The sequence below is a fragment of the Xiphophorus hellerii genome, chromosome 8 (assembly GCF_003331165.1).
Source record: "Xiphophorus hellerii strain 12219 chromosome 8, Xiphophorus_hellerii-4.1, whole genome shotgun sequence".
Taxonomy (NCBI): Eukaryota; Metazoa; Chordata; class Actinopteri; order Cyprinodontiformes; family Poeciliidae; genus Xiphophorus; species Xiphophorus hellerii.
Window position 1 is genome coordinate 29,392,855 of NC_045679.1, and position 25,523 is coordinate 29,418,377.

The 25,523-nt window shown below is 43.2% G+C and overlaps 1 protein-coding gene across 3 annotated transcripts in view; it reads right to left on the reverse strand.

The window, feature by feature from the left end:
- The window catches only part of megf10 (multiple EGF-like-domains 10), a 109,801-nt gene that overhangs the window by 22,310 nt on the left and 61,968 nt on the right, over positions 1-25,523 (reverse strand). The window contains exons 7-14 of one of the 3 annotated variants that reach the window (XM_032569006.1): positions 17,214-17,426; positions 12,621-12,795; positions 10,099-10,219; positions 6,030-6,173; positions 5,707-5,760; positions 3,991-4,218; positions 3,417-3,532; positions 3,229-3,331 (exon numbers count right to left, since the gene is read on the reverse strand). In XM_032569006.1, coding sequence (XP_032424897.1) covers positions 3,229-3,331; positions 3,417-3,532; positions 3,991-4,218; positions 5,707-5,760; positions 6,030-6,173; positions 10,099-10,219; positions 12,621-12,795; positions 17,214-17,426 — 1,154 coding nt within the window. The remainder of the gene's footprint in view (positions 1-3,228; positions 3,332-3,416; positions 3,533-3,990; positions 4,219-5,706; positions 5,761-6,029; positions 6,174-10,098; positions 10,220-12,620; positions 12,796-17,213; positions 17,427-25,523) is intronic. The other 2 variants (XM_032569008.1, XM_032569007.1) reach the window with 2 other exon arrangements.

Genomic DNA, 25,523 nt, shown 5'->3' on the forward strand with positions numbered 1-25,523 from the left:
GGCGGGCAAAGCGGCATGCGGCTCGGGCGGTTGCTGAGGCAAAAACTCGGGCGTGGGAGGAGTTTGGAGAGGCCATGGAGAAAGACTTCCGTACGGCTTCGAGGCGATTCTGGTCCACCATCCGGCGTCTCAGGGGGGGGAAGCGGTGCAGCACCAACACTGTTTATAGTGGGGATGGTGTGCTGCTGACCTCTACTCGGGACGTTGTGGGCCGGTGGGCAGAGTACTTCGAAGACCTCCTCAATCCCACCAACATGCCTTCCACTGAGGAAGCGGAGCCTGGGGACTCTGGGTTGGGCTCTCCAATCTCTGGGGGCGAGGTCGCCGAGGTGGTTAAAAAGCTCCTCGGTGGCAGGGCCCCGGGGGTGGATGAGATCCGCCCGGAGTTCCTTAAGGCTCTGGATGTTGTAGGGTTTTGTTGGTTGACGCGACTCTGCAATGTCGCATGGACATCGGGGGCAGTTCCCCTGGATTGGCAGACTGGGGTGGTGGTCCCCCTGTTCAAAAAGGGGGACCGGAGGGTGTGCTCCAATTATAGAGGGGTCACACTCTTAAGCCTCCCTGGCAAGGTCTATTCAGGGGTCCTGGAGAGGAGGGTCCGTCGGATAGTCGAACCTCGGATTCAGGAAGAGCAGTGTGGTTTTCGTCCTGGTCGTGGAACACTGGACCAGCTCTACACCCTCGGCAGGGTCCTGGAGGGTGCATGGGAGTTCGCCCAACCAGTCTACATGTGTTTTGTGGACTTGGAGAAGGCGTTCGACCGTGTCCCTCGGGGAGCCCTGTGGGGGGTTCTCCGGGAGTATGGGGTACCGGGCCCTTTGATACGGGCTGTCAGGTCCCTGTATGACCGGTGTCAGAGTCTGGTCCGCATTGCCGGCAGTAAGTCGGGCTCGTTTCCGGTGAGAGTTGGACTCCGCCAGGGCTGCCCTTTGTCACCGATTCTGTTCATCACTTTCATGGACAGAATTTCTAGGCGCAGCCAAGGTGTTGAGGGGATCCGATTTGGTGGCCTTAGGATCTCATCTTTGCTTTTCGCAGACGATGTGGTCCTTTTGGCTTCATCAGATCGTGATCTGCAGCTCTCGCTGGAGCGGTTCGCAGCCGAGTGTGAAGCGGCCGGGATGGGGATCAGTGCCTCCAAATCCGAGGCCATGGTCTTGAGCCGGAAAAGGGTAGAGTGCCTTCTCCGGGTCAGGGGGGGTGTCCTGCCCCAAGTGGAGGAGTTTAAGTATCTCGGGATCTTGTTCACGAATGGGGGAAGAAGGGAGCGGGAGATCGACAGGCGGATTGGCGCAGCGTCTGCTGTCAAGCGGACGCTGTACCGGTCCGTCGTGGTGAAGAGAGAGCTGAGCCAAAAAGCGAAGCTCTCGATTTACCGGTCGATCTACGTTCCCACCCTCATCTATGGTCATGAGCTTTGGGTAATGACCGAAAGAACGAGATCGCGGATACAAGCGGCCGAAATGGGTTTTCTCCGTAGGGTGGCTGGGCTCTCCCTTAGAGATAGGGTGAGAAGCTCAGTCATCCGGGAGGGACTCAGAGTAGAGCCGCTGCTCCTTCACATCGAGAGGAGCCAGTTGAGGTGGCTCGGGCATCTGGTCAGGATGCCTCCTGGACGCCTCCCTGGTGAGGTGTTCCGGGCACGTCCCACCGGGAGGAGGCCCCGGGGAAGACCCAGGACACGCTGGAGGGACTATGTCTCTCGGCTGGCCTGGGAACGCCTCGGGATTCCCCCGGAGGAGCTAGAAGAAGTGGCTGGGGAGAGGGAAGTCTGGGCCTCCCTTCTGAGGCTGCTGCCCCCGCGACCCGACCTCGGATAAGCGGAAGAAGATGGATGGATGGATGGATAAATGAAAAAGGGATAAATTGATAAATGAAAAAGGGATACATGAAAGATGGATAAATAAAAAACAGATCAATTAAAAATTGATAAATGAATAAGGGATAAATTGATAAATAAAAGAGATAAATGAAAAGGAAATAATGGAAAAGGATAAATGAAAAAGGAAAATAGGGAAATGAAAAAAGGGCAGGCAGAAATAAATTTGGGAATAAATAAATGTATAAATGATTAAATATAAATGGAAATAAAGATGCCAATTACTCATTTATTTATTTATTTTACACATTTATTTATTTTCCCTATTTATTTAATTTTGGCTGACATGGCTCTCCATAGTAAGTGAACTATGGAGTTTAAATCTGTTTAAACAATCTGTTCTTTCTGTGTTGCACAGAAAGAAAAATGGGTGCACTACAACAATAAGAAGGGCTAGAATTTTTATATGCTGAATTTAAAAAAGTGCTGTATACTGTAGATTAACAAAGGATTTTCTCATATTGCTAAACTTAGACATATACCCTACATAAATAATAACAAAACAGACATCTATCAGGCTGCTCAATAGTAAAATAAAAAGAACAAAACATGTTAAATACTTAGTCCCCTGAAAAGACGTGTGTTCATTTAAAGTCCTGTCAGTGAGGAGAAGACTTCTTTGCCACTTTGTGACCACGAAGTGGACAGAAACTGTTGTTGTTGTAGCTGGAATGGAAGGATATTACAATGTCCTCCTCTCGGACATTGGAGGAATGATAAAACTTTGCTATATTTAGCAACTGTTCAGAGGAGCGAGAGCTGCCGTGAGCCTCTCCCACTTCCTAAGCACGGCAGTTAGTCTGACACAGTTGTCCATTCAACACCATGGATAACTGTACAGTAGTCAGAGCAGAGGAAACCCATCCCACTGTGTATCCACACTGCAAATAAATCATATATTTGCAAAACTGCATAATGTTACCAATAAACGCTCGCTTCAATCACGCTCAGCTCGCTATTCCAACTCCTGACTCGCTACCAGATGGGCTCTGTCTGAATGAGATGGTTTTATACCCAAACACATAACTGTAACAAAGTTGTACCAACTGAGACGTTGTACCAATAGGTACAATATTACAGAACTATCCTAAATTTAAACAAAAATATCACAATTAGAGAGGGAACCCCAAGTTACTTTTTTAGACAATTTATCAGCACAAACGATTCGATTTAGGGGTTAGTTACACGTTAATGAACTGGAACTAATTTTAATCCAATAATAATTGACAATTAATTGTAAGTCAAATAATTTTTTGCAAACTGTAAGGAGATTTATAATTAAATTATGAAACACCACCAACATGTGACACTGAACAATCTGTTTAAACTGTCTGCACTCTGTAACTCACCCAGTTCATTGAAGTGGACCCCTTGTTTCCAGTTGCTAAGCCTGGTTGCAGTATGAGCACCAAGAGCCACATTCTCCATGTTAGGAAACAGATTGCTACCAGCCTATGTGTAACATAACAGTACAAAAACAGATTGTTTAGGGATTTGTTTTCATCCCTCTGTACAGAATGCATATATGTGCTCTTACCTTTGCACATTGACCACTCTTGACATGAGGCAGACTGATGCATTGGGTAAGAGTATGGTAACTGGGGTTGGAAAAGTAGTTGCTGGGGTGGGCTTCATATGAAGGAGTGTAAGTATCTAAAAGGTAAAATAGGGCATAAGTATTAGCAGAGCTTTCTGCATAATTCTTTTGAGTTGGCTTCAAAAGACATATTTTGACTGTCTGTAGAGTTATGAGGGCACAGTTTCATGGACAGAAATAGCACAGAAATGCTGGCCCAGGAGTAGTTTCTGCATTGAAAAAGCTATGGCATGTTGTGACTACTGCCACAGTTGTGACATGTCACAACATGTCACGCATCATGTATCATGTTGTGATACATGATACGGCATGTATCACATGTTGTATCAAAGCAACATGTTGTGATACATATGTAAGGGGTATGGTAACTGGAGTGATGGCATGTTGTATAGCAACATGCCATTAGATGCCTGAAGTTTGTAGGTATCAAAAAGTAACTGAGCACTTATTAGACATATGTTTGATTATGGGGGACATACAATTACATTTTAATCAATATCCAACTTTAATTCACCTGCCATAGTATAATTAGATGTGACCCTGATAGCAGGAGTGTAGATTACAGCTGGCATGGTTGCCTCTTTACTCTTCTGTTTATTTCGGTAGATGATGAATAGGGGCAGGGCAAGAAGTACCAAAAACACTAGAACTATGATTCCTGCAATGACTCCTATCTGGTAGTTGTCTACATGTAAGGATGCGCTGGTCAAATTGTTGAAGTTTCCAAACAGCACTACACCACCTGCAAAGAGAAGAAGAAACAGTTTCATTCTATTTTTCAACCAAATAAGTCAGATGGAAACTGCAGTGTGAAGTGACCCAATTCCGATTTTTTGTCAAATCAGATTTTTTTGCCGTGGCCATTCACACTTCCAAATAAATGAGACCTGTATGTGTTCTGAAGTGTGAAACGACCTGAAAGTGTCCCGTATGCACAGTAGAGGGCTCAATAGCGTCAGCGTTCTCAGTGTTCTGCCAACCACCGTAAAAAGAAGTGCTCAGTGTTTGCAGTAGTAAATATGGATGCTCATCATAGTTGTTGTTATTCGTCCTGCTTGTTCGCATCAGGACGCAGAATAGTGGCATTTGTCGAATATCAGTGACGTTTAGGTCGGATGAATGCGACCTGGATGTAGGGCTGGACGATGTATCAAGTACACTCGATGTATCGCAATATTTTCCATTTACGATTGTTAAAATGGCTATTTCGCAACCATCGAATATAAATTATCGTTCAAATAATAAACTTTCGCCGGCAAATTCACTGCGAGTATGGTTTATCCGACACCCTATGAATGCATCACTAGTCCCTCCCCAGTCCCAACCTGAAAATTTTCTTCACCCAAACGTGGGAAAACAAACAACATGGTGACAGCGAGAGTTTGAGGCGAGCTGTGAATGAGACGGTAACTGAAGACGAATCAGATGAACTAGTTTAGTTCCGAAGAGAAACAGTGCTGGATCAATAATTTGGCAGTGGTTTGTATTTTATATGGAGGATGTCGAACAAAATGAGGTAATTTGCGAAACATGTTATAAAACTGTTGCCACAATGGATGTACCACAAATTTATTTCACGACATAATCAGACTATTCAGACTATTCTTTTACTTTTCTATCGAGAGAGAGAGAGACAGAGATAGATAGATAAGTTTTCTGTTAATAGTCAGCTATCGATCTTTGTATATCTCTATATAGATATGTAAATTGATATATCTATATCAATCTATATAAATATCAATCTATAGGAACAATCTATGTAGACAGATTTTAATAGAAAACCAAACTAATAAAATCAACAGCCATTCTTTTGAAAGCATGTTGTGACCAACCTCTGAAAGCTACACCCCGCCCATGGCAAATTTGGGAATATTGCAGCAAAGGTGGCGGAGCCAAGAGACACCCCCGAGTGAAGGGATAAGCAGAGGGGGTGGGTGGGGATGTGTTCTGGACGAAAGAAGCACTGTGGTCAACTTATCTCCTTTGTCTCTAAGCTTCGAGTTATTTATTTATTTTTTGGGACTATGTTTATGGATTTTTAACTCTCTTAGTGAGTTTTTTTCTTCAAAACAACAACTAGTGATAAATCTACCAATTAATTTTTTCTGCCACTCGTCTGCAGCCTGTCTGTCCTGAGTGAGCAGCAAGATCGGTCATTAGACGCCATTAGTTTCTCTCGTTTCCTCAGCACTACAGCCAGTCTCACACAGAAATGCGTTCAACACAATACCTTCACCAACAATCAGAGTAGAGGAGACCCATTTCACTCTGTCCACATTGCAGCCTGGAGGGAGGCAAGGAGTGAAGTGTCTCATTCACATTTAAAAAGACCGCAGCAAAATGAGTTGCTCTAAAACGCCTCAGAACAGAGGTAAACCAGGGATCTGTGGAGCTACAATAACCAGGAATTCAGACCAAAGCATTGCAGGTCTACTTTATACATTGACTTAAGGAAGGATTTCAAAACATGTTTTGGTTTTTTTTAAAACAAAAAAACTGTCCAGTGTTTTATGATGATCTTGTGGTGTTAAGAGATGCTAATTATGTCCTTACTTTTCTGACAGAAGATGCCCTCGTATCCAGGTGCACACTCACAGGTTCCTTTGTCTGGAGAACAGGAGGTCCCATTCTTACAATTACATGGCAGCGAACAGTTTGGCCCCCACCATCCTTCTGCACACACACTGTCACAGTGACCTGCCCACACAGTTACATTTCTGTTACTTCAGAGGACACATTTCAGATCAGTTAAGTTTATTTACTATGTGCAGATTCATCTCAAATGAAAAGGTGCTTTACAAATCAATCCAATCATCTAAACATATTTAAAAGGAACTAGAACTGCAAGTAGTTATTATTGGGTTTGGAATTTGCAGGAAAGCACTCACTCTTGAAAAGTATTGTTTTTACAAAGCATTTTGCCTATGGGTTTTGACACATATAAAGACAAAATATTTAAAACACAATCCATCATAAAATTTCCATTCCTTGACACCAAACCTGCCCATCACTTTATCATCTCCTCTGTTTCCTTTACAAACATGTCCATTCAGATCAGATCCGAACACCACTCTTTCTTCCCTAGGAATACTCCATCATTTCATCAATGTCCTTCTAGAATTTCTCTCTCTTCTATATACATCACATCCAAGCATAACTGACAATATTAAATTAACTATTATCATTAATTTTTACCTTCAGACAAATCACTCTATCTACTCTTTTCATCTCATTTCACATTACTGGCCAAGGGGCTCCTTTAGAAATACTACTCAATTTCTCTTCCTATCAACACCACAATAAAACAGCTTAAATCCTGCCGAAGTGTTAGGAGCAGGGTTTCCCTCAGTGTATTATAAGTCTGGTGGGCCACCAGTCTTTACCTGTGCCCCCACCAGGCTAAGCATTGCTTATTTATTTCAGTCTTTTTAAAATATTTACATTTTTTAAGACTTTATAATTGGTGTTCAGGTTTTAATCTTTCAATAACACAATCATCAAGTGATATTTTCAAATTTCCTGTCAACTTTAAACATTATTTAACTCAAAAACACGAGGGGCTGCTGGATGAATGATTGCCCAGGCGCCTGAAGCACCGAAATTAGCAAATTTTCTGGAGGAAACCTTGAGGAGCTCTTGGGAATCATCTCAGCCAGCTCTCTACTTTTCCTGTCACTGTCCCTACATGTCTCCAGACAGAAGGAGAGTATGATAATGATGACTTTTGGCATCATTACCAATTAAAACAAGTGCAATAGAGAGATCCATGCACATGCAGAATTGCACTTTTCTAAATTTGTCTGTACGCCAAGTTTTAGAGTGAAAACTGCACAGTCTTTTATGCATGAGGCCCCTGATCCTCAGCTACAGAAGTTGGCTCTTGGGACATGGAATGTCACCTCTCTAGTGGGGAAGGAACCTGAGCTAGTGCATGAGGTTGAGAGGTTCCGGCTAATAGTTGGTCTCACCTCAACGTATGGCTCAGGCTGTGGAACCAGCCCCTTCAGAGGGGTTGGATACTCTTTCTCTCTGGAGTTACCCCCTGCTGAGAGGGGCCTGGCAGGAGTGGGCAAATTTGGGGTTCACCCCAGTGAATGTGAAGGTAGCCTTCCTCTGCTTATGACTGGAGGGACAGGTTCTGACTGTTTGTGCTTACGTGACCAAACAATAGTTCAGACTTTATGTAATCCTTAGAGGGGGTACTGGAGAATGCTCCTCCTGGGGACTCCTTTCTTCTGCTGGAGGACTTGAATGCTCACGTGGACAATGACAGTGAGACCTTGAGGGGGGTGGTTGGGAGCAATATCCCTCTTGATCTGAACTTAAGTGGTTCGTCTGCTGAACCTAAGCTGAAAAAGGAGCCCTGTGGGACACCAGAAGCCACTGATGGGTACCAGCAGTGCAAATAACATGCGGGTGGTTGCTGAGGCAAAAACTCAGGCATGGGAGGAGTTTGAAGAGGCCATAGAGAAAGATTTTTGCCCAGATTCACAGCGAAGCATTAGAGCACCAACATTGTTTATATTGGGGATGATGCGCTGCTGACCTCAATTCGGGATGTTGTGAGCCGGTGGGCAGAATACTTTGAAGACCTCCTCAATCCCACCAACATGCCTTCTATTTAGGAAGTGGAGCCTGGGGACTTTGAGTTGAGCTCACCAATCTCTGGTGTTGAGGTTGCCAAATGGCAAGGCCCCGGGGGTGGATGAGATTCGCCCAGAGTTTCTTAAAATTCTGGATGTTGTAGGGTTGTGTTGGTTGATGCTGCTCTGCAGTATTGCATGGACATTAGGGACAGTTCCCCTGGATTGGCAGAATGGAGTGGTGGTCTCCTTATTCAAAAAGGACCACCACCCCCTCCAACTACAGATGGGTAACTCTCTTAAGCCTCCATGGCAAGGTCTATTCAGGGGTTCTGGAAAGGAGGGTCCATCAGATAGTCAAACCTCAGCTTCAGGAAGAACAGTGTGAGGGTTTTTTTCAGTTGTGGAACACTGGACCCTCAGCAGGGACCTGGAGTTCGCCTAAGGTCTATATGTGTGTGTGAACTTGGAGAATGCACTTGACCATGTTCCTCGGGGAACCCTGTAGGAGGTGCTCCTGGAGTCTGCAGTACTGAGCTCTTTGATACAAACTGTTAGTTCCCTGTATGACATGTGTCAGAGTCTGGTCCGCATTGCCAGGAGTAAGACAGGCTTGTTTCCGCTGAGAGTTGGACTCAACCAAGATTGCCCTTTGTCACTGATTCTGTTCATTAGTTTTATGGACAGAATTTCTAGGTGGAGACAAGGTGTTCAGGGGATCCATTTTGGTGGCCTTAGGATTGCATCTCTGCTTTTTGTGAATGATGTGGTCCTATTGGCTTCATCAGGTCATGATCTACAGCTTTCGCTGGAGCGATTCGCAGCCGAGTGTGAAGCATCTGGGATGAAGATCCGTTCCTCCAAATCCAAGGCCAAGGTCTTGAGCCGGAAAAGGGTAGACTGCCTTCTCCAGGTTGGGTAGGATGTCCTGTCCCAAGAGGAGGAGTTCTTGTTCAAGCGGGATCTTGCTCATGACTGAGGAAAAATTTTGAGGGAGATTGATAGGCAAATTGACGCAGTGTCTGCAGTCAATTTGCTCTGTCGTGGTTAAGAGAGAGCTGAGTCAAAAAGCAAAGCTCTCAATTTACCAGTTGATCTATGTTCCTACCTTCATCTATGGTCATGAGTTTTGGATCAAAGAACAAGGTCGTGGAAACAAGCAGCCAAAATTAGTTTACTCCATAGGGTGTCTGGGTTCACCTTTAGAGAGTCGGTGAGAAGCTCAGTCATCCTGGAGGGCCTCAGAGTAGAGCTCTTTCATGTCAAGTAGAGCTAGTTGAGGTGGCTCATGCACCTGGTTAGGATGCCTCCCTGGTGAGGTGTTCCAGGGAGATCCCACTTGGGAGGAGATCCAGGGGAAGAACCAGGATACTCTGGAGGGACTATGTTTCTCTGCTGGCCTGGGAACACCGTGGGATTCCCCTGGAGGAGCTAGCCCAAGTGGCTGGAGAGAGGGAAGTCTGGGTCTCCTTATTTAGGCTGCTACCCCCACAACCCAACTCTAGATAAGCAAAAGAAATTGATGGATATGTGGAAGTTTGCTGGGATCCAGAAAAAAGTAAGCCATTGTGCACATCACTGAAATGGGAGGGGTGGTCCTAATCTGGGGAGAAGTGTGCTTACAATTTAAATTGGATCATTGTGTCATCTAACCACTGACTTTTAATTCCTTGCCATTCCATTTTTAAATATGCTAATTTTCTCTCCATTCAAATTGTCACAGTTACCTGAAAAATAAGCTTTCCCATGAATATAAAATGAGAATGTTTAAATATTACAAACTTCACTTGCAAAGATTGGTCCTGCAATATATTTACTAATTAAGTGATTGAGCTGCGATCCAAAACATATGGTGTGTTGAATGTGCTGTGATCCAACACACAATGGGCAAAGGCGGGGTACACATTGAACAGCTTGGCAATCCATCGCAGAGCAACACAGAAATAAACACACCATGCATGTATTCACTGGTCACTGTTCCATAAGCCTTTCTTTCTTTTTTATCTTTACCATCATCTCTTCTGTCTCTTTCTCCTCACCTGGTGTACAGGAACAGGATCCATCAACAGGGGAGCAATGCACTCCATTCTTACATTTGCAGGTTGCAGAACAGTTTACTCCATATGCCCCAGCTGGGCATGGGACTGCACACTTGGAACCCTGGAGAATCGGATGGATAAACAGAGGCTCTGAGTGCAAAAACTCTCAATACCTATTTTACTTAGTTACTTTTAAAGTAACAGATCATTTAGTCAAGGTTTGACTGTTCAATGCAGCCAGTGCTTTCTCCAACTACAACAGTTGGTTGCTGTTGCTCTTTATGAGTGCTCACACACTGCTGTGGGATGGCATCCATTATGCTTCGAGCTGGCAAATTGCATCTTTATATGTCTGGATAGATTTAGCCTCTAATGATGACAAACTTTATTTTTTAAATTCATTTAATTTCAGTTTAATTATATAGCATCAAGTCACAACAAATATCACAAATCACTTTACAAAGAAGTCACTTCCATTCAATCACACCTACTGTATATTCCTATTGATTATCAATTGCTATGGCGGCGCACAGAGGTGCAGCGGCTTCTCGAGTTCCCCAGATTATGCCCTATTTTAACATCTATGAGGCTGCTTTGGGTAAGAGTTTAGTGACAACTTTACGGCTGAAGTATAGCTCGGCCGAACTGATGGCTATTGGAGACAGTTCGGCTGTTAATATATCACCATGGCTGAAATCCACACTTGGGAGTCAGAGGCTCCTCAGATCAACGGACTGACGCAGCAGGGTGCAAGGAGCAAGAAAATATGCCCGAAAACCAAAGAGGGGGAAGGGGGCAGGTGCGTTGGTTCAGCTGGAGGCTAGGAAGCCACCTGTTCCGACTCTGTTTCTGGTCAATGTCCGCTCACTGGATAACAAAGTGTATTTGTTACATCTGAGGCTGAGAGTTTCTGCAGAGATGAAGAACAGTGCCATTCTTTGCCTAACGGAAACCTGACTTAACAGCAACATTCCAGACTCAGCCTTCCAGCTCAACGGTCTTCAGTTATTCCAAGCAGGCCGCGACCAATGGTTGGGAAAAACACAGGGGGAGGACTCTGTATGTACGCGAATGAAGGTTGGTGTATGAACTGTGGACTGATTAAAATCTGCTGCTCTGAGGAGATAGAACTTATGACAGTGAAATGCTGGCTGTACTATCTGCCTCAGGAGTTTACTGCGGTGTTCATCACCATTGTTTACATCTCACCGGGTGCTAATGGCAACGAAGCATGTAGCATGCAGCAACGAGCTACATGACACCATTAGCTCACTGCAGGTAAAACACTCAGAGGTGTTTTACGTGGTTGCGGGAGACTTTACCCACGTGAAACTGATGGACACTCTGCCCAGATTTTACTGACACGACACCTTTCCTACATGGGGAGACAACACTCTGCAATGTGTGTAATCTAACATTAATGATGTGTACAGAGCTCTTCCTCGACCCCATCTTGGCCCCTCCGACCACATCTCCATCCTACTGGTTCCAGCATATCATCTGCTGATGAGACAGATAAAGCCAACGAAGAAGACAGTCACTGTGTGGCCCAGGGATGCAGCTTATGTGTACCAGGACTGTTTTCAGTACACAGACTGGCAGGTCTTCAGAGAGGTGGCTACTTATGAAGGAGAGGTGGACCTCGAGGAATACACCTCCTCTGTTCTTGGCTTCACTTCCAAGTGTGCTGATGATGTCACCACCACCACCAGGATAGTCACCCGTAACCCAAACCAGAAACCCTGGCTGAATGCTAAGGAGGGAGCTCTGCTGAAAGCTAGGGACGCTGATCCAGGACAGGCGAGGCATCAATACTCCGAAAAGCGAGAAAAGAACTGTAAATGAATATGCTTTAGGAGTATACAGTGAACCCTCGTTTTTCGAGGGGGTTGCGTTCCGAAAAGAACTTGTGATAGGCAAACTGCCTAGTTACCTTTATTTTTTACAATTATTATACGGCATAATTAAATACTCTACATTGAAACCAAAGAACAAAACCTGTTTTCAGGCCCAAGCATTTTTTAAACAAATAGAACGCTTTCTTACAAATAACTACAGTAAAATGATCATTTTAATCATCAATACGAAGTACAGTAGGACAAACTGTGACTTGCGTATTTCACTGTGCCTCTAACTGTGACGCTGCGGCCTGACTCCGCTCTCTAGTGTCTTTTTCCAAGCTGTGTTATGCATATTTAAATACTGTAACGTTATTGGCACACAGGTAGAGAAGAAACGTGGACACTGTTTAGCCAATCAGGTCGCAGAATACAATGCACTGTGGGAAAAGAACTGCACAAAAAAATCCGCGAAGCAGCGAGGCCGTGAAAGGTGAACCGCATTATAGCGAGGGTTCACTGTATTTGAAATTTTCAACAGACTATTGCGTAATCTATTTTTTTTAATCTCTTAGTATCATATGTCTTAACTGTAAAGTTCGCTTGTATGTATCTGTGTCTACACATACATATAATTCAGGATGCACTTAAATTAATACATGTGCATGCAACAAATTAATTTACCATAAAGCCAGGAGCACAGATACATTCTCCAGTCACACTGTGGCAGTCAGCTCCATTCTGGCACTGGCACAAGTCACTGCAAGATTTGCCATAAAATCCTGGTGTGCACGTCTCATTGCAAAAGAGTCCTGACCAACCAGCCTGACATGTGCACTCCCCTGACACTGGGTGACATCTAGTGAAAAAGAAAACATGACATAATCACAAAAATTTACTTTACTATGTCAGAGTACTACATTGAACTGCTTTGCACAGTTTTATCACAGAAAAAATGGTTAATGGTACAGTTAAGTCCCATGTTTTCTATACTCCTAACAAGTTTAAAGTAATCTTTAATCTTAGTAACATGTCTTTCCTGAATAGAAGTCAATGGCCTACACACTAAGTTCTTAAAATATAGAAAAACAAATTTTATACAGTGTAATTTCATCACTTAACACAGGGTGTTATCACTTCAAAGTTCTCCCACTTCTTTTAATATAAAACCTAATTTCCAGAAAAGTTTGTTTTCTAAACTGACAAAACCAAAATTTGTAAGCTTTACAAATTGACATAGCTGACAGGCAGTCTATGTCAATTACGTAATTAATAATTATCAACGTATCCCTCCTTGCCAATGAATGATGAGGTAGGTACCATCCTCCCTGATACCCTGCGAGTATTAACTGCATATGTGAGTGGTTTGATAATGCTTCATGTTTCTTACTAACTCGGGGTGGACTTTAAAATTCTTAGCAAATTTAGAATTCAGTACCAGCAATGTTCAAAAAATGGAAGAGAGGCCTTACATAAGACTTCTATTTACTGACACTTTTAAACCTGGGGAAAAATATTGACCAGGGTAAGTTTTAAAGTAATCTGTATATCTTGTTGATGGGGATTCTCTGCTTGTTTTTTATTTAATACATAGACTTTGACTAAAAATCTAGAATGTTTGTTAAATAAATTGTTATTTTTAATTGCTTAGTGGGCAGAATATTCTAACTTTTCTCTTTTCAAAAGATATTAGTTGTTTAAATTAAATCAAATTTTCTGTGGACATTGTTGAGACGCTTATCAAGGACACGCACACACAGTTTGTTACATACAGAAAAGCGACGTATGGACAAAAACGTCTGCTCGGCGGCAGAGTCGGACACACACAGCTGACAAAGACACAGCTGACATAAAAGACACAGCTTTACATAAAACACGGAAATGGATCCACGCTCTTCAAAGCTCCTATTTTAGTCCTCGATGGCAACGCTTTTTTACTTATACTTTATACTTATACTTCATCTGAGGATCAGATCGCGATCAACCTTTACCTAATATCTACGTTGTCCTATGATGGCCAGCTCTCACCGCTTTTAGCATTTCTCGAGCTGACCCAGATTGGCTAGCGCATTATTTGTCGAGGGCAGTACTCCTCGGGGACACAACCGACAAAACCCAGCCTGTACCTTCGCCGCGTCCGACGCAAGGGGGAGACGGCCAATTCTCAATGCGTGCCAATCGACCAAAACACTTTTTTTGTTTTTTTTGTTTGTTTTTATATTGCTCCTATAAATAATAAAAGACTTCGACCAACCAACGGAAAGCAGTACGAACACGACTGGATATATGGAATTTAGACAGCCCAAAGAAAGAGTACAAGGGTGTATGTTTAAGGAAAAAGCTTCCTTACCTGGTTATTGGGGCCCCAACGCCCTTGTACTGTCCCGGCAGGCTGTTGCCTTAAACGGCCCGTCCAATCTCTGCTCGCGTCTCAACACGGAACCATCCTCTGCTACCAATTGTTGTGATTTAAACTCGACGGACCAAAAACGTATGAGCACACGAACAGGAAATCAGCCACACAGAATAATCAGAGTTTACTTTTTTTATTCTTTTTTAGCGCTAGAAAAGAGCTTACCCTCACAGGCTAATTTGTTGTGAAGTGAATACTGTATAACCGAAATTATACAGCATCTGATCAAAAACGGAAGAATCATTGCTTACATCTTGCCTGATGTCGTACGTCAGCTAAGTCATGCCCAGTGATCACCCGATGTGTTACGTCAGTTTAAGTTTCTATTTCTACAAAGGCCTTTGTGTAAAAGTGAAGAATTCCATGTGTGTAACAAACTGTGTGTGCGTGTCCTTGATAAGCTTCTCAACAACATCCAGCATATAACTGGCCAGTCAATTTAAGACTTTTATACGCCATTCCTGTCTTTGCTTTCTATTACATATTCCTAAAAAAATCTTCTTTTCTTCTTTCTTTTAAGTGATAGACAACTTAAGGACTTTAAGACAGCTGACCTGCAGTGTGCAAATACAAGTGGAGAAGGGGAAGATAGAAGAGTTTTGCCATTTTAAAACAGCATTTTTTTTAAACTACAGCATACCTTTATGTACAACAAGCTGTAACAAGCCCATATATATTTCTTACTCCACCATTTAAATATTTTGTGTATAACTGTGCATGACTTTTCTTGTTCACTGTGGTTTTCAGCAAACCACACAGCTTGAATCTTGTTCTCGACAATATATTGTTACTAGCCATGCCAGTAACAATTTTATCAAGACATTCCTCTTTTCCTTTTGATTCTTGGACTAACTGTGATACTAAGAAATAAAATCTAAGATAATTTCACTTTGTTGAAACTGCTACAATCTTCATTTAATGAAATACATTAAGGTTTGAAATCAAATCACTATGGGCCTTACCAAGCTCCGCCCACAACCGACCCACATGACCGCAAGTCTCACAAACAAAGCCTGCGGCGCGTTGTTTCTATGTAAACATGACTCAATTAGTGCATCATTTCTACCTGATTTTCACAATATATCGCTATTACAATGGACAGAGGAACTAACAAGTTCATGTCATCATCTGGGAGGGGGTTACTGGTTTCTCAGTCACAAGCTGGTTGCAAACCTGAGGCCAGCAGGTGTCAGTCAGTTATGGTAGATCTGAAATTTGGTTTGATGACCTCAATATGAGAAGCTACAGACTCATAGGAGGAACCAAAGAGCTCTGTAAAGGTAAAGGCAAATCTTCTGAAGTTGGGATATAATTAATTTAATTTCACATAATTACCATGGTAGAAGCCATTTGTTTGTTAAAATTTTATGAAATATATTTGTTCTATTTGATGTTTGTTGTGAATGATGTATACTCACAAAGGAACGAGGTAATTAGTCCAACGTTTAGAAACTACAGCGGCTGTAATGCGCCACAGCAAAGGGAAACAAAGATAAAATAACCCGAACAGGTCATCAACTCAAAACCACTCGTACCTTTTTACTCTCTCTCTTTGTAGTTTAAGCACATCCGTTACCGTGGCAATTCCTTGCGCCCCGCAAGACGAGCAAAGATTACGTTAAAAACATAACATTCAGTCCGTTACGATATCAAGTTTCCAGGCTCGATATTTATTTCTCGATTTTTTATTTATTTATTTTTTTCTCCGAAGAGTTTTTGCGGCGCTAGTGGCTCGTATTTTTTCCACAGTAGGCAGACAGGAAGGAGGGTGAGGAGAGGGGGGAAGACATGCGGCAAAGGTCGTCGGGACCGGGAGTCGAACCCGCGACGTCCGCGTCGAGGACTAAGGCCTCCAAACATGGGGCGTGCTAACCCCCTGCACCACCACAGCACACCCCTATTTCTCGATTATTAATCAGCGCTTCCCTGAACACAGCGATGGTTGATTGACTAGCTGTACTTGGTGCTAGAGTGGCTAACACGAGTAACAGTTTAGTCCAAAGCCTTTTCTGCTAAAATAAAATCTTTAGTGTATGTCAAATACAGTACACATTGCATATTGATCTGTTTAGCTAACGTAAGACTGTGTAGCAGACAGGCTTCAAGGTGTAGAAGTTGTATCAGTTCTGCCATTATGCTGTACTTGGCTAACGGGAAGCGTGTGTTTGTGAGACGGCCACGCACGTGACCACTTAGAATGGGCATCAGCCAATGAAAAGCGGCCCCTGTGGTAAGGTCCATTGTCCAGTTTATTTTAAAAAAATTTTTTAAGCTTACAGAAATGTAATTTTTCTTGGAATTAACTTGTGTGGTAAATCCAAGTGTGTGTGTTGGAGTAGAACTTTAAGCTACATAAAGGAGAAATTGTGGCAAACAAAATTAAAACAGTGATAGTCAATATTAGACTGCTGTCATAAGAATTAAAAAAGCCAGTCTGCTTAATTTTTTGAATTAAGCAGACTGAACTTAAAAAACTAATCTCCTGGTACTTTCTTGGAAGATTGTCTTCAAAGTTGGAACACATGCATTTACAGGAAGTTTTGGGGGGTTTTTTGCTTCCCAGTATAATAGATCAAGCTTTATCTTAAGTAACACTTGCAGAACCTTTGTAAGTTCAGAAGAAATCCTGACCCATTAACTAACAGCCACCTGTGCTTGTGTTACTGCCTTACATATTACAGCCACACTAGTTAAGTACTAGACCTGGAAACTTGCTTTTCCCCCTAAATATTAAAACTCTACACTGATTCATACACATATAAAGTACTAGTGAGTATTCAGGAAAGTAGAAAACCAATCATTTAAATGTGTTTCTTCTTGCACAATAAAGTTTGTTAAAGTCAGTTAAATCAATTGCAGCATACCTTAGAGTTCTTGGGGGATGACATGGACAATTCTTTTTGCATCTTAAACCATAACGGTCTTCAGGGCACAAGCGGATATCACATTTTTCTCCTGTGTAGCCCGCATCACACAGGCACGTTCCGTTGATATGAACGCATTTACTGTCGTTTATACAGTGACAGGTCTTTGCACAGCCAGCACCAAAAGTACCAACTGGACACTCATCCTGGCACCTGTTATCAGTAAGACAGAAATATGCATGGTCATAGATTTGGCAAAGCAGTGTGCTGGTATGAAAAGTGTCAATAAAACTACATTTAGAAATTCAGTACAAACGTTCTGAGTATAGGTCCCCAACCTTGTGAAGGAATCTGGTTCTTTCAGTCTTATTGAAAAAAACTAATCTCATCTCTGCTATGCAAAGGCCGCTCACCTTTACACTTCAGGAGATTTGAAGGAGGGAAACTCAGCACGCTCCAAGAAGGGTTGGGCTTCATATATCATTCGCGATAATACAGGTAAAAAAAAAAAAAAACTTGCACAGGAAAATAAATTTTATCGTGACAAGCTTATTTCATGGCATAAATACATCATCCCACCACACGTGCAGGGATATTGAAGTTGTGATAACAGATAACTGCATGTGGTTTACACTCTGTATTGAACTGAATTTGACAGAATTAGCTGACATCTGGGGTGCTGTGGTGGCACAGGGGCAAAGCACAACCCATATATTGAGGCCTTGGTGCCGGTGGTCACGGGCTCGATTCCCGGCTTCGATTCCTGGCCTGGCGACATTTGCCGCATGTCTTCCCCCTCTTTTCTGTCGAACTACTTTCAAATAAAGGCCACTAGAGCCAACAAAACCTTTAAAAAAAAAAAGAATTAGCTGATATCTGCGCCTCTCTCCTCTCCACATGGAAAGAACAAACCGATCAGCCACAGCGCAAAACTTTCTGAAACACTGACGTCTTCCCAAAAAATAAATAAGTAACTCAAATCTTTGCACAAAGTTCAGGGCCACTGAGCAGTCTGAAACAGGAGAAATGTCTCCTGGTTGTTTTGTCCACACCCGGTTGACGGAAGGTGCAAGGATACAATGCTTCACAGAAATGTAGAGAAGAAACTACCTAATTGCAGCCAGTTACACCTGCTAACTCGTAAAGAATTAAATAAATTAGTGGAAGTGAGGGTTAAATGTGCTAATTGCTCTGTGACCCGAATCAGATATTCCTTTAGAAAACCTATGAAACAAACTTCGCACATTATTGGTAATGTAATAAAAATGGCACTGAAGGGCAAGGGGAATGAAAGGATGAGAGCCAAAACCCTAACACTGAGATGTCTGCGACAGTTGGAAAATTTGAAAATGAAAAAAGTTGATTATTAAGAAATGTGCTCAAACTTTTACTGTTTGCAGTTTTTATGATGTATTTTGGTGTTCAACATTTTTAAAAGGAGTATTTCCTTTTAAAAATATTAAAAGATTCTCACTTTTGCACACAATGTTTTTCTTAAAACATGAGGGAAACACTTTTTAACACCTTGTAAAACTAGTGTTCTGCTGAACCACAACAGATTGCTAAATTTGTGTATTTTAATATTTTTATTTCCATTTGGTAGTTGATTTCAGGGAGTTTTCTGTTAGCAAAATTACCTTACATTTCTATTTGTCTATGTTACCCTCCCCTCACCCTTCGTGTGGAGAAGGGGGATAACATGACAACCACAAAAATTTGACATAGTCCAGGTGAATGTGACAAAAAATGAGATTTATTTTCAACAAAAATCTCAAAAGGCTTGTACAAACTGTGGGGGAGAAAGGGACAGTTAGGTGGTGCCAAATCAAAGAAATTAATAAAACAAAACAGGGACTAACTACAGTCTATGCTAAATAAAACAAATAGAAAAAAACCCTGCTAACCTGATCTAACAAAAGTTTCACCAAATCTTTACATGAGTGACACCAACCTACTTACCTAATGTACTGTATTTAACAGAAAAACACCTTTGTGATGGGAATGTACAGGGTACCCCAAACATACCTATTCCTCTAACTCCCACCACAAACCTTTACACATAGAGCACCAACAACAGCACTAGTCAGCTAGCCAGCCAGGTGGAACAGGCCTCAGTTCCCCAGATGGGCTGCTTATATAAGGCCTGCTTGAACGCTGATTGGCTCTTGGGTGGAAAGGATCTAATCAGGGGAAATTGACACCAGCTTCCCTGCTACCTGTGAAGAGACAAACAAAAGGAGGGAGAGGGGGAAGAAAACAAATAGCCTAGCAGACATGTAACACCCCCACCCTTATAAGTCCAAACAAAATGTTTGGAACGCTCAAAGTCAGAAAAAAAAAGAGATTAAAGTGCAAGTGACAAAGCATCTGCCAACACATTCTCAGACCTTTTTATGGCAGATATTGAGGTTGTACTCCTGAAAACCTAAAGCCCACTGCATAAGTCTCTGATTTTGATTGTACATCCACAAGTGGGTCTTCCTTTCCAAAAAGTTATGTGGAACCCATAACCGTGAAGATGGCTATGGGTTCCACAATCAAGCCAAGATAAGCTTCGAAATGCTGTAATGCCAAGAGTAACTCAAGAGTTTCCTTTTCAATAGTAGAATATCTACTTTGATGAAGATTAAACTTCCTCGAGAAATAACTCGCAGGATGCTCTATACCACAGGTGTCAAACTCCAGTCCTCAAGGGCCGCTGTCCTGCAACTTTTAGTTGTGCCTTTGCTGCACCACACCTGAATGGAATAATTAGGTCATTAGCAAGGCTCTGGAGAACTGATCTACATAAGGAGGAGGTCATTAAGCCATTTCATTCCAGTGTTTTGTACCTGTGGCACTTATAAAAACTGCAGGACACCGGCCCTTGAGGACTGGAGTTTGACACCCCTGCTCTATACCATCTTTATCGTCCTGCAGAAGGACAGCTCCCCAACAGCACTGGCATCTATGTAAAGTTTGAAAGGTAGATTGAAGTTTGGGGCAGAAAGAACAGAACAAGAGAGCAATCCATTAAGATGTTCAAAAGCATGCTGACATTCATCAGACCAAGTAAAAGGTGTAGAAGGACTGGTCAAAGCTGTTAAAGGAGCAGCTACCGTGAAAAAGTTCTTGCAAAAGCCATGGTAGAATCCACAAGGAGGGAAAATGTCAGGAGACACTGGTTCAAACTCCAGGCTTGTGTCTGGTGTGTCCAACACCTCGGGTACAGGTAATACCTTTCCACCGGCCAAGTCGTTCCCCAGAATGAGATCAATCCCTCTTATGGGCAAAGTGGGAAGAACTGCAACCCTGCAAAAACCACTCACAAGACATAAGGTAAGGTGGATATTATGCAATGGTGCAGATACAAAAGTCATTCCAATACCTTGGACAACAACACTTGACTGACAAGATGATGTGACAGGCAGACAAAATACCCTCTCGAATGATCAACTGGGAACTGCCTGTGTCCCTAAGTATTTTGACTTGTCAGACATCCTTTGGATCCCCTGTTAAGGAAACAAGACCCTGGGTAACAAAGGGTTTGAAACAAGGATCTACTTCATTCTCATCATTAGTGGACTGATTGTTAAGCAACACCTTTTGTCTGTGTTGCTAAAGCCTTGTTCTTTAATGAAAAACTTTATCTGGACAACGTACAGATACAAACACATTGTTGTGCGTCAACATAAACTCGTCAGCCACAATAGCCGCTTTAGACAAAGAGGCCAAAGATCCTTCAACCATTCTCTCAGGCAGCGTGTCCACTCAGAGAAACTATTGAAGATTATTGGATCATTAGTACTGCCTCATCTGGTATGACATGATTGAAACTTCATTCAAAACTGTCGATAACCACACATGAGATGTATCAAACCCGAAAGGAAGTCCTCGCCAATCCGTCGCCACAAAACAGAAAGCGACAATAACTCCCTCCTAGAAGGCCATGTTTCAGCCAAGCTTTTAAGACATGCTGCTGGACTCTTACTGAATTGGACATAAGGCTATCTGGAAGATTTGCAAAATTCTCCCCCCCTCGTGGATGGGTGAGGGAAAGGCACGATGGCGATAAGGTGGTGATACTGAGCAGCCCTGAGCATTGAGGGCCTTACAAGGCTGCTTGCAGCTCTAATTGGACTTGCAATGCCAGACCTAGACCTCTATTCCCAAATTGCCTGCTGAATGAAAACCTTGTCTCCTCAGAACTTACTGCTTCTGTGATGATTGAAATTTGGTTATTTCAGAGGCTGGCTAGTCTGATTTGGCTGAAGCTGGATTGAAATTTGGTTATTTCAGAGGCTGGCTAGTCTGATTTGGCTGAAGCAGTGGTCAAATTCAACCAGCAGGGGGAGTCTAGCACTTGCGCTAGCTATAGTGAAGAGCACCGGAACTTCCTCCTTAGTTAATAATAACCGTTGGAGCAGAAGCACTGTGTCCAGCTCTTTTATTAAAATACTCCCCTTCTTGTATGAGTATATATACAGTATATACAGGCCTGTATATTGTAAATGAGTTTATTAACTTTCAGAAAGCTGAGAGTTTTTTTGGCACTCCGAATGTTAAATTCTGTTGTTAGCTCCGTTGTTAGCGCTGTTGCTAACATACTGCTGTTTCAACGTTGATATCTCTGTGAATGTTTGTAAGCTAAATCGAGTTAATAATAACCGTTGGAGCAGAAGCACCAGCTCTTTTATTAAAATACTCCCCTTCTTCAGGGCATTTACACTTCCTCTCTAGCAGCTGCACTAGGAGATTGTTTTCCAATCTCTTTTAACCTTTCCTTCTGCTAAAAGGATAATTATGTGCTAAAAAAAATTATTCAGCATTCTCAAGCAGATAAAAGACTGTTCTGATTCTTCCTAGTGTCTCCAGCTATGCTTCATTTTTGAGAACACAGCATTTAAAGAAGGCACAATGGATGTTGTCTTTGAGAACTGGTTAAACAAGGGCACAGCTGTTACTAAGGCTCTATACATTACTAATCACTTTGACTCCTTCATGCAACTTCAAACAAAGTTTAGTGTCCCTTCTAGTCACTTTTTCAGATACTTGCAAGTTCATAATTTTGTCAGATAGCACTTACCCCACATTGAAACCCTACCTGAGCTGAATAGCTTCTATAAGCTTATAAAAAAGCCCCCTACCTCTAAAAAGTTATTTTCTCATTTTGTCAAGTTTTTCAAGTTTGACCCCATCTTCAGCCCTCCTCTGTAGTCTGGAGGGCTACTACAGTTCCGCCATCTCTGTAGTTCTCTACATTTCTGCCCTCCTCAGTGTTCTATTTTACTATTAATCCTCTCTGAAAACTGTCATGTGTGAGTGAGACACAGAGGAGCAGACAGAAGCCGTGTCTGAATTCAGGGTCTGCATCCTTCGAAGAACCTGATCTACATAGGACAGGTCCTTCGAAGGCCACAAATAAATGACAACCTGTGAATTCGGACAGGTCTATTCTTCAGTTAGCTGTCTAGCCTTCACCTTAGTGTAACTCATATTGCCTAGCAACTGTGACAGTGTGAAGCACAGCTGACGAGGGGAGCTGGCTGTTAATGCAGCAGGAGCAATATTGCAATTAGGTGATGTATTGGTTAACCAAGCAGACATTTGAGACTTACAGAGCTACATTCTTGCTTAAAAACATTGTAAAAAATCATGTTGTGTCACTTAAGTGTAATGTAGCAAAAATAATTAGCTGCTCTTCACTGCCATTGCTGCTTTTCTTTTTGTGTGTGTGTGTTAAACTATATTTAAACAAGGTCAGCACAAACAAGGAAGGCAATTACAACAGTGCAACTCTGTAGAGGGCATAGTAGAGGCAGATTCCGAAATAGAAATACAAAGTAATATTGATAAGGAAAAAAACAATTAATAATAATGAAACAATAACTAAAATAGCAACAAGGGGATTCATATGTTAGGATTGATATACATTGGTGGGCAATTCCATTAATATTTCAGTCAGGTATTCATGTGATTCAATACATTTCAGAGATTTCAAATATAACTGGAATTCAGATTAAAAAATTTTAAAAACTGGGGCATGATCTCAGCACTCTTTGTTTATGAATAAAAATTTTGCCAAACAAAATATTAGGTTACAACAGAGTTCTATTGTTTTGTTTTTCAATAACATTCCAAAACTTACCATATCTTAGACTTAGACTTAGACTGACTTTATTATCATTTTGCATGCACAGGGTGTGTACAGAACGAGATTTCGTTGCATACGGCTCAGAACAATGTTTTGAGGTTCCAATGTTATGAGGTTACTCCAGAATATAAATATAAATATAAAATATAAAGTGCAGGAATGACAGTAAAATAGAAGTTATTTAGTTATGTACATGTGCAAGGTATGAAGTGGAGACCAGTTTTTGAGTGCAGTCCAGTTAAGAGTTCAGCAGTCTGATGGCAAGTGGGAAAAAGCTGTTTCGGAACCTGGTGGACCTGCACCGGATGCTGCGGAACCTCTTTCCAGAGGGCAGCAGGGAGAACAGTCCATGGTGGGGGTGTGAGGGGTCACTGACGATGTTTCGGCCTCGGGACACGCAGCGCTGGGATGAAATGTCCTGAATGGAGGGAAGGGGGGTCCCGATGATCCTCTCTGCTGTCCGCACCACTCTCCTCACGTTCTTCCAGTCGGAGGCGCTGCAGCCTCCACACCACACAGAGAGGCAGCTGGTCAGAATGCTCTCTATGGTGCTTCTGTAGAACGTCTTGAGGATGGGCGGGGGCAGGTGTGCTCTTCTCATCCTCCGCAGGAAATACAAGCGTTTCTGTGCCCTCTTGACCAGAGACGTGGTGTTCATAGTCCAGGTGAGGTCGTTTGTGATGTGCACCCCCAGGAATTTGGTGCTGCTGACCACCTCCACAGCCGAGCTGTTGATGAGCAGTGGAGCGTGGTTGGGCCGGTTCTTCCTGAAGTCGACGATCATCTCCTTCGTCTTGTCAACGTTCAGGATCAGGCTGTTGTCTCTGCACCAGTCCACCAGCTGCTCCACCTCCTCTCTGTAGTCCAGGTCGTTGTCGTCTCTGATGAGGCCCACCACCGTTGTGTCGTCCGCGAACTTCATGATGTGATTTGTGGCGAACCTGGGGACGCAGTCGTGTGTCATCAGAGTGAACAGCAGAGGGCTCAGGACACAGCCCTGAGGGGAGCCTGTGCTGAGGGTGATGACATCGGAGGTGTGTTGTCCAATCCGGACTGACTGAGGTCTGTCGGTGAGGAAGTCTAGCAGCCAGTTTCGCAGGGGGGTGCTGAAGCCCAGGTGTCCCAGTTTTTCTGCCAGATGCTGTGGGATGATTGTGTTGAACGCTGAGCTGAAGTCCAGGAACAACATCCGCACATGAGTGTTCTTCTCTTCCAGGGGAGCCAGGCTCAGGTGTAGGGCGGAGGAGATGGCGTCCTCAGTGGAGCGGTTTCGGCGGTAGGCAAACTGGAACGGGTCGAATGTGGAGGGGAGTCTGGAGACGATGTGTTCTTTTACCAGCCTTTCAAAGCACTTCATCATGATGGGAGTCAGTGCCACAGGCCGGTAATCGTTGAAAGAGGTGACTTGAGGTTTCTTTGGCACCGGAATGATAGAGGCAGTTTTGAGACAGGCTGGCACTGTGGCTTGGTCCAGTGAGGTGTTAAAAATGTCTGTTAGGACACCAGCCAGCTGACCTGCGCATTCCCTGAACACCGGCCCAGGTATATTGTCTGGGCCTGGGACCTTCCGTGGGTTGACTCTTTTCAGAGTCTTCAACACATCGGCTGTGTCCAGGCAGAGTGCCTCCTCTTCCTGGTGGGGAACAGTTTTCTTTGCCGGAGTACTGTTCAGCGCCTCGAACCTCCCAAAGAAGTTATTGAGTCCATTGAGAAAGTCAGCATCAACTTCGCCCACTGGGGGGGAGGATGGATTGTAATCTGTGATCGCCCGTATGCCTTGCCACATACTCCTGGTGTTGCTGGTGTCGTGGAAGAACTCCTGTATTTTCTGACTGTGGGTTCGCTTTGCTAACCTGATAGCACGGTTCAAGTTGGCTCTCGCTGTCCTCAGTGCCTCCTTGTCGCCAGATTTGAAGGCTGAGTTCCGTGCTTTTAGCATTTCCCGTACCTCCTTAGTCATCCAGGGTTTTTGGTTGGCCTGGGTGATAATGTTCTTAGTGATGCTGACGTCCTCTGTGCACTTGTTGATGTAGGCTGACACAGTCATGGCGTACTCCTCGATGTTGATCTGGTCGTTGTAAGTGGCTGCTGCCTTGAACATCTCCCAGTCAGAGCACTCAAAACAGTCCTGGAGTGCCTCCATGGCCCCCTCAGTCCACATTCTTACCTGCTTCACT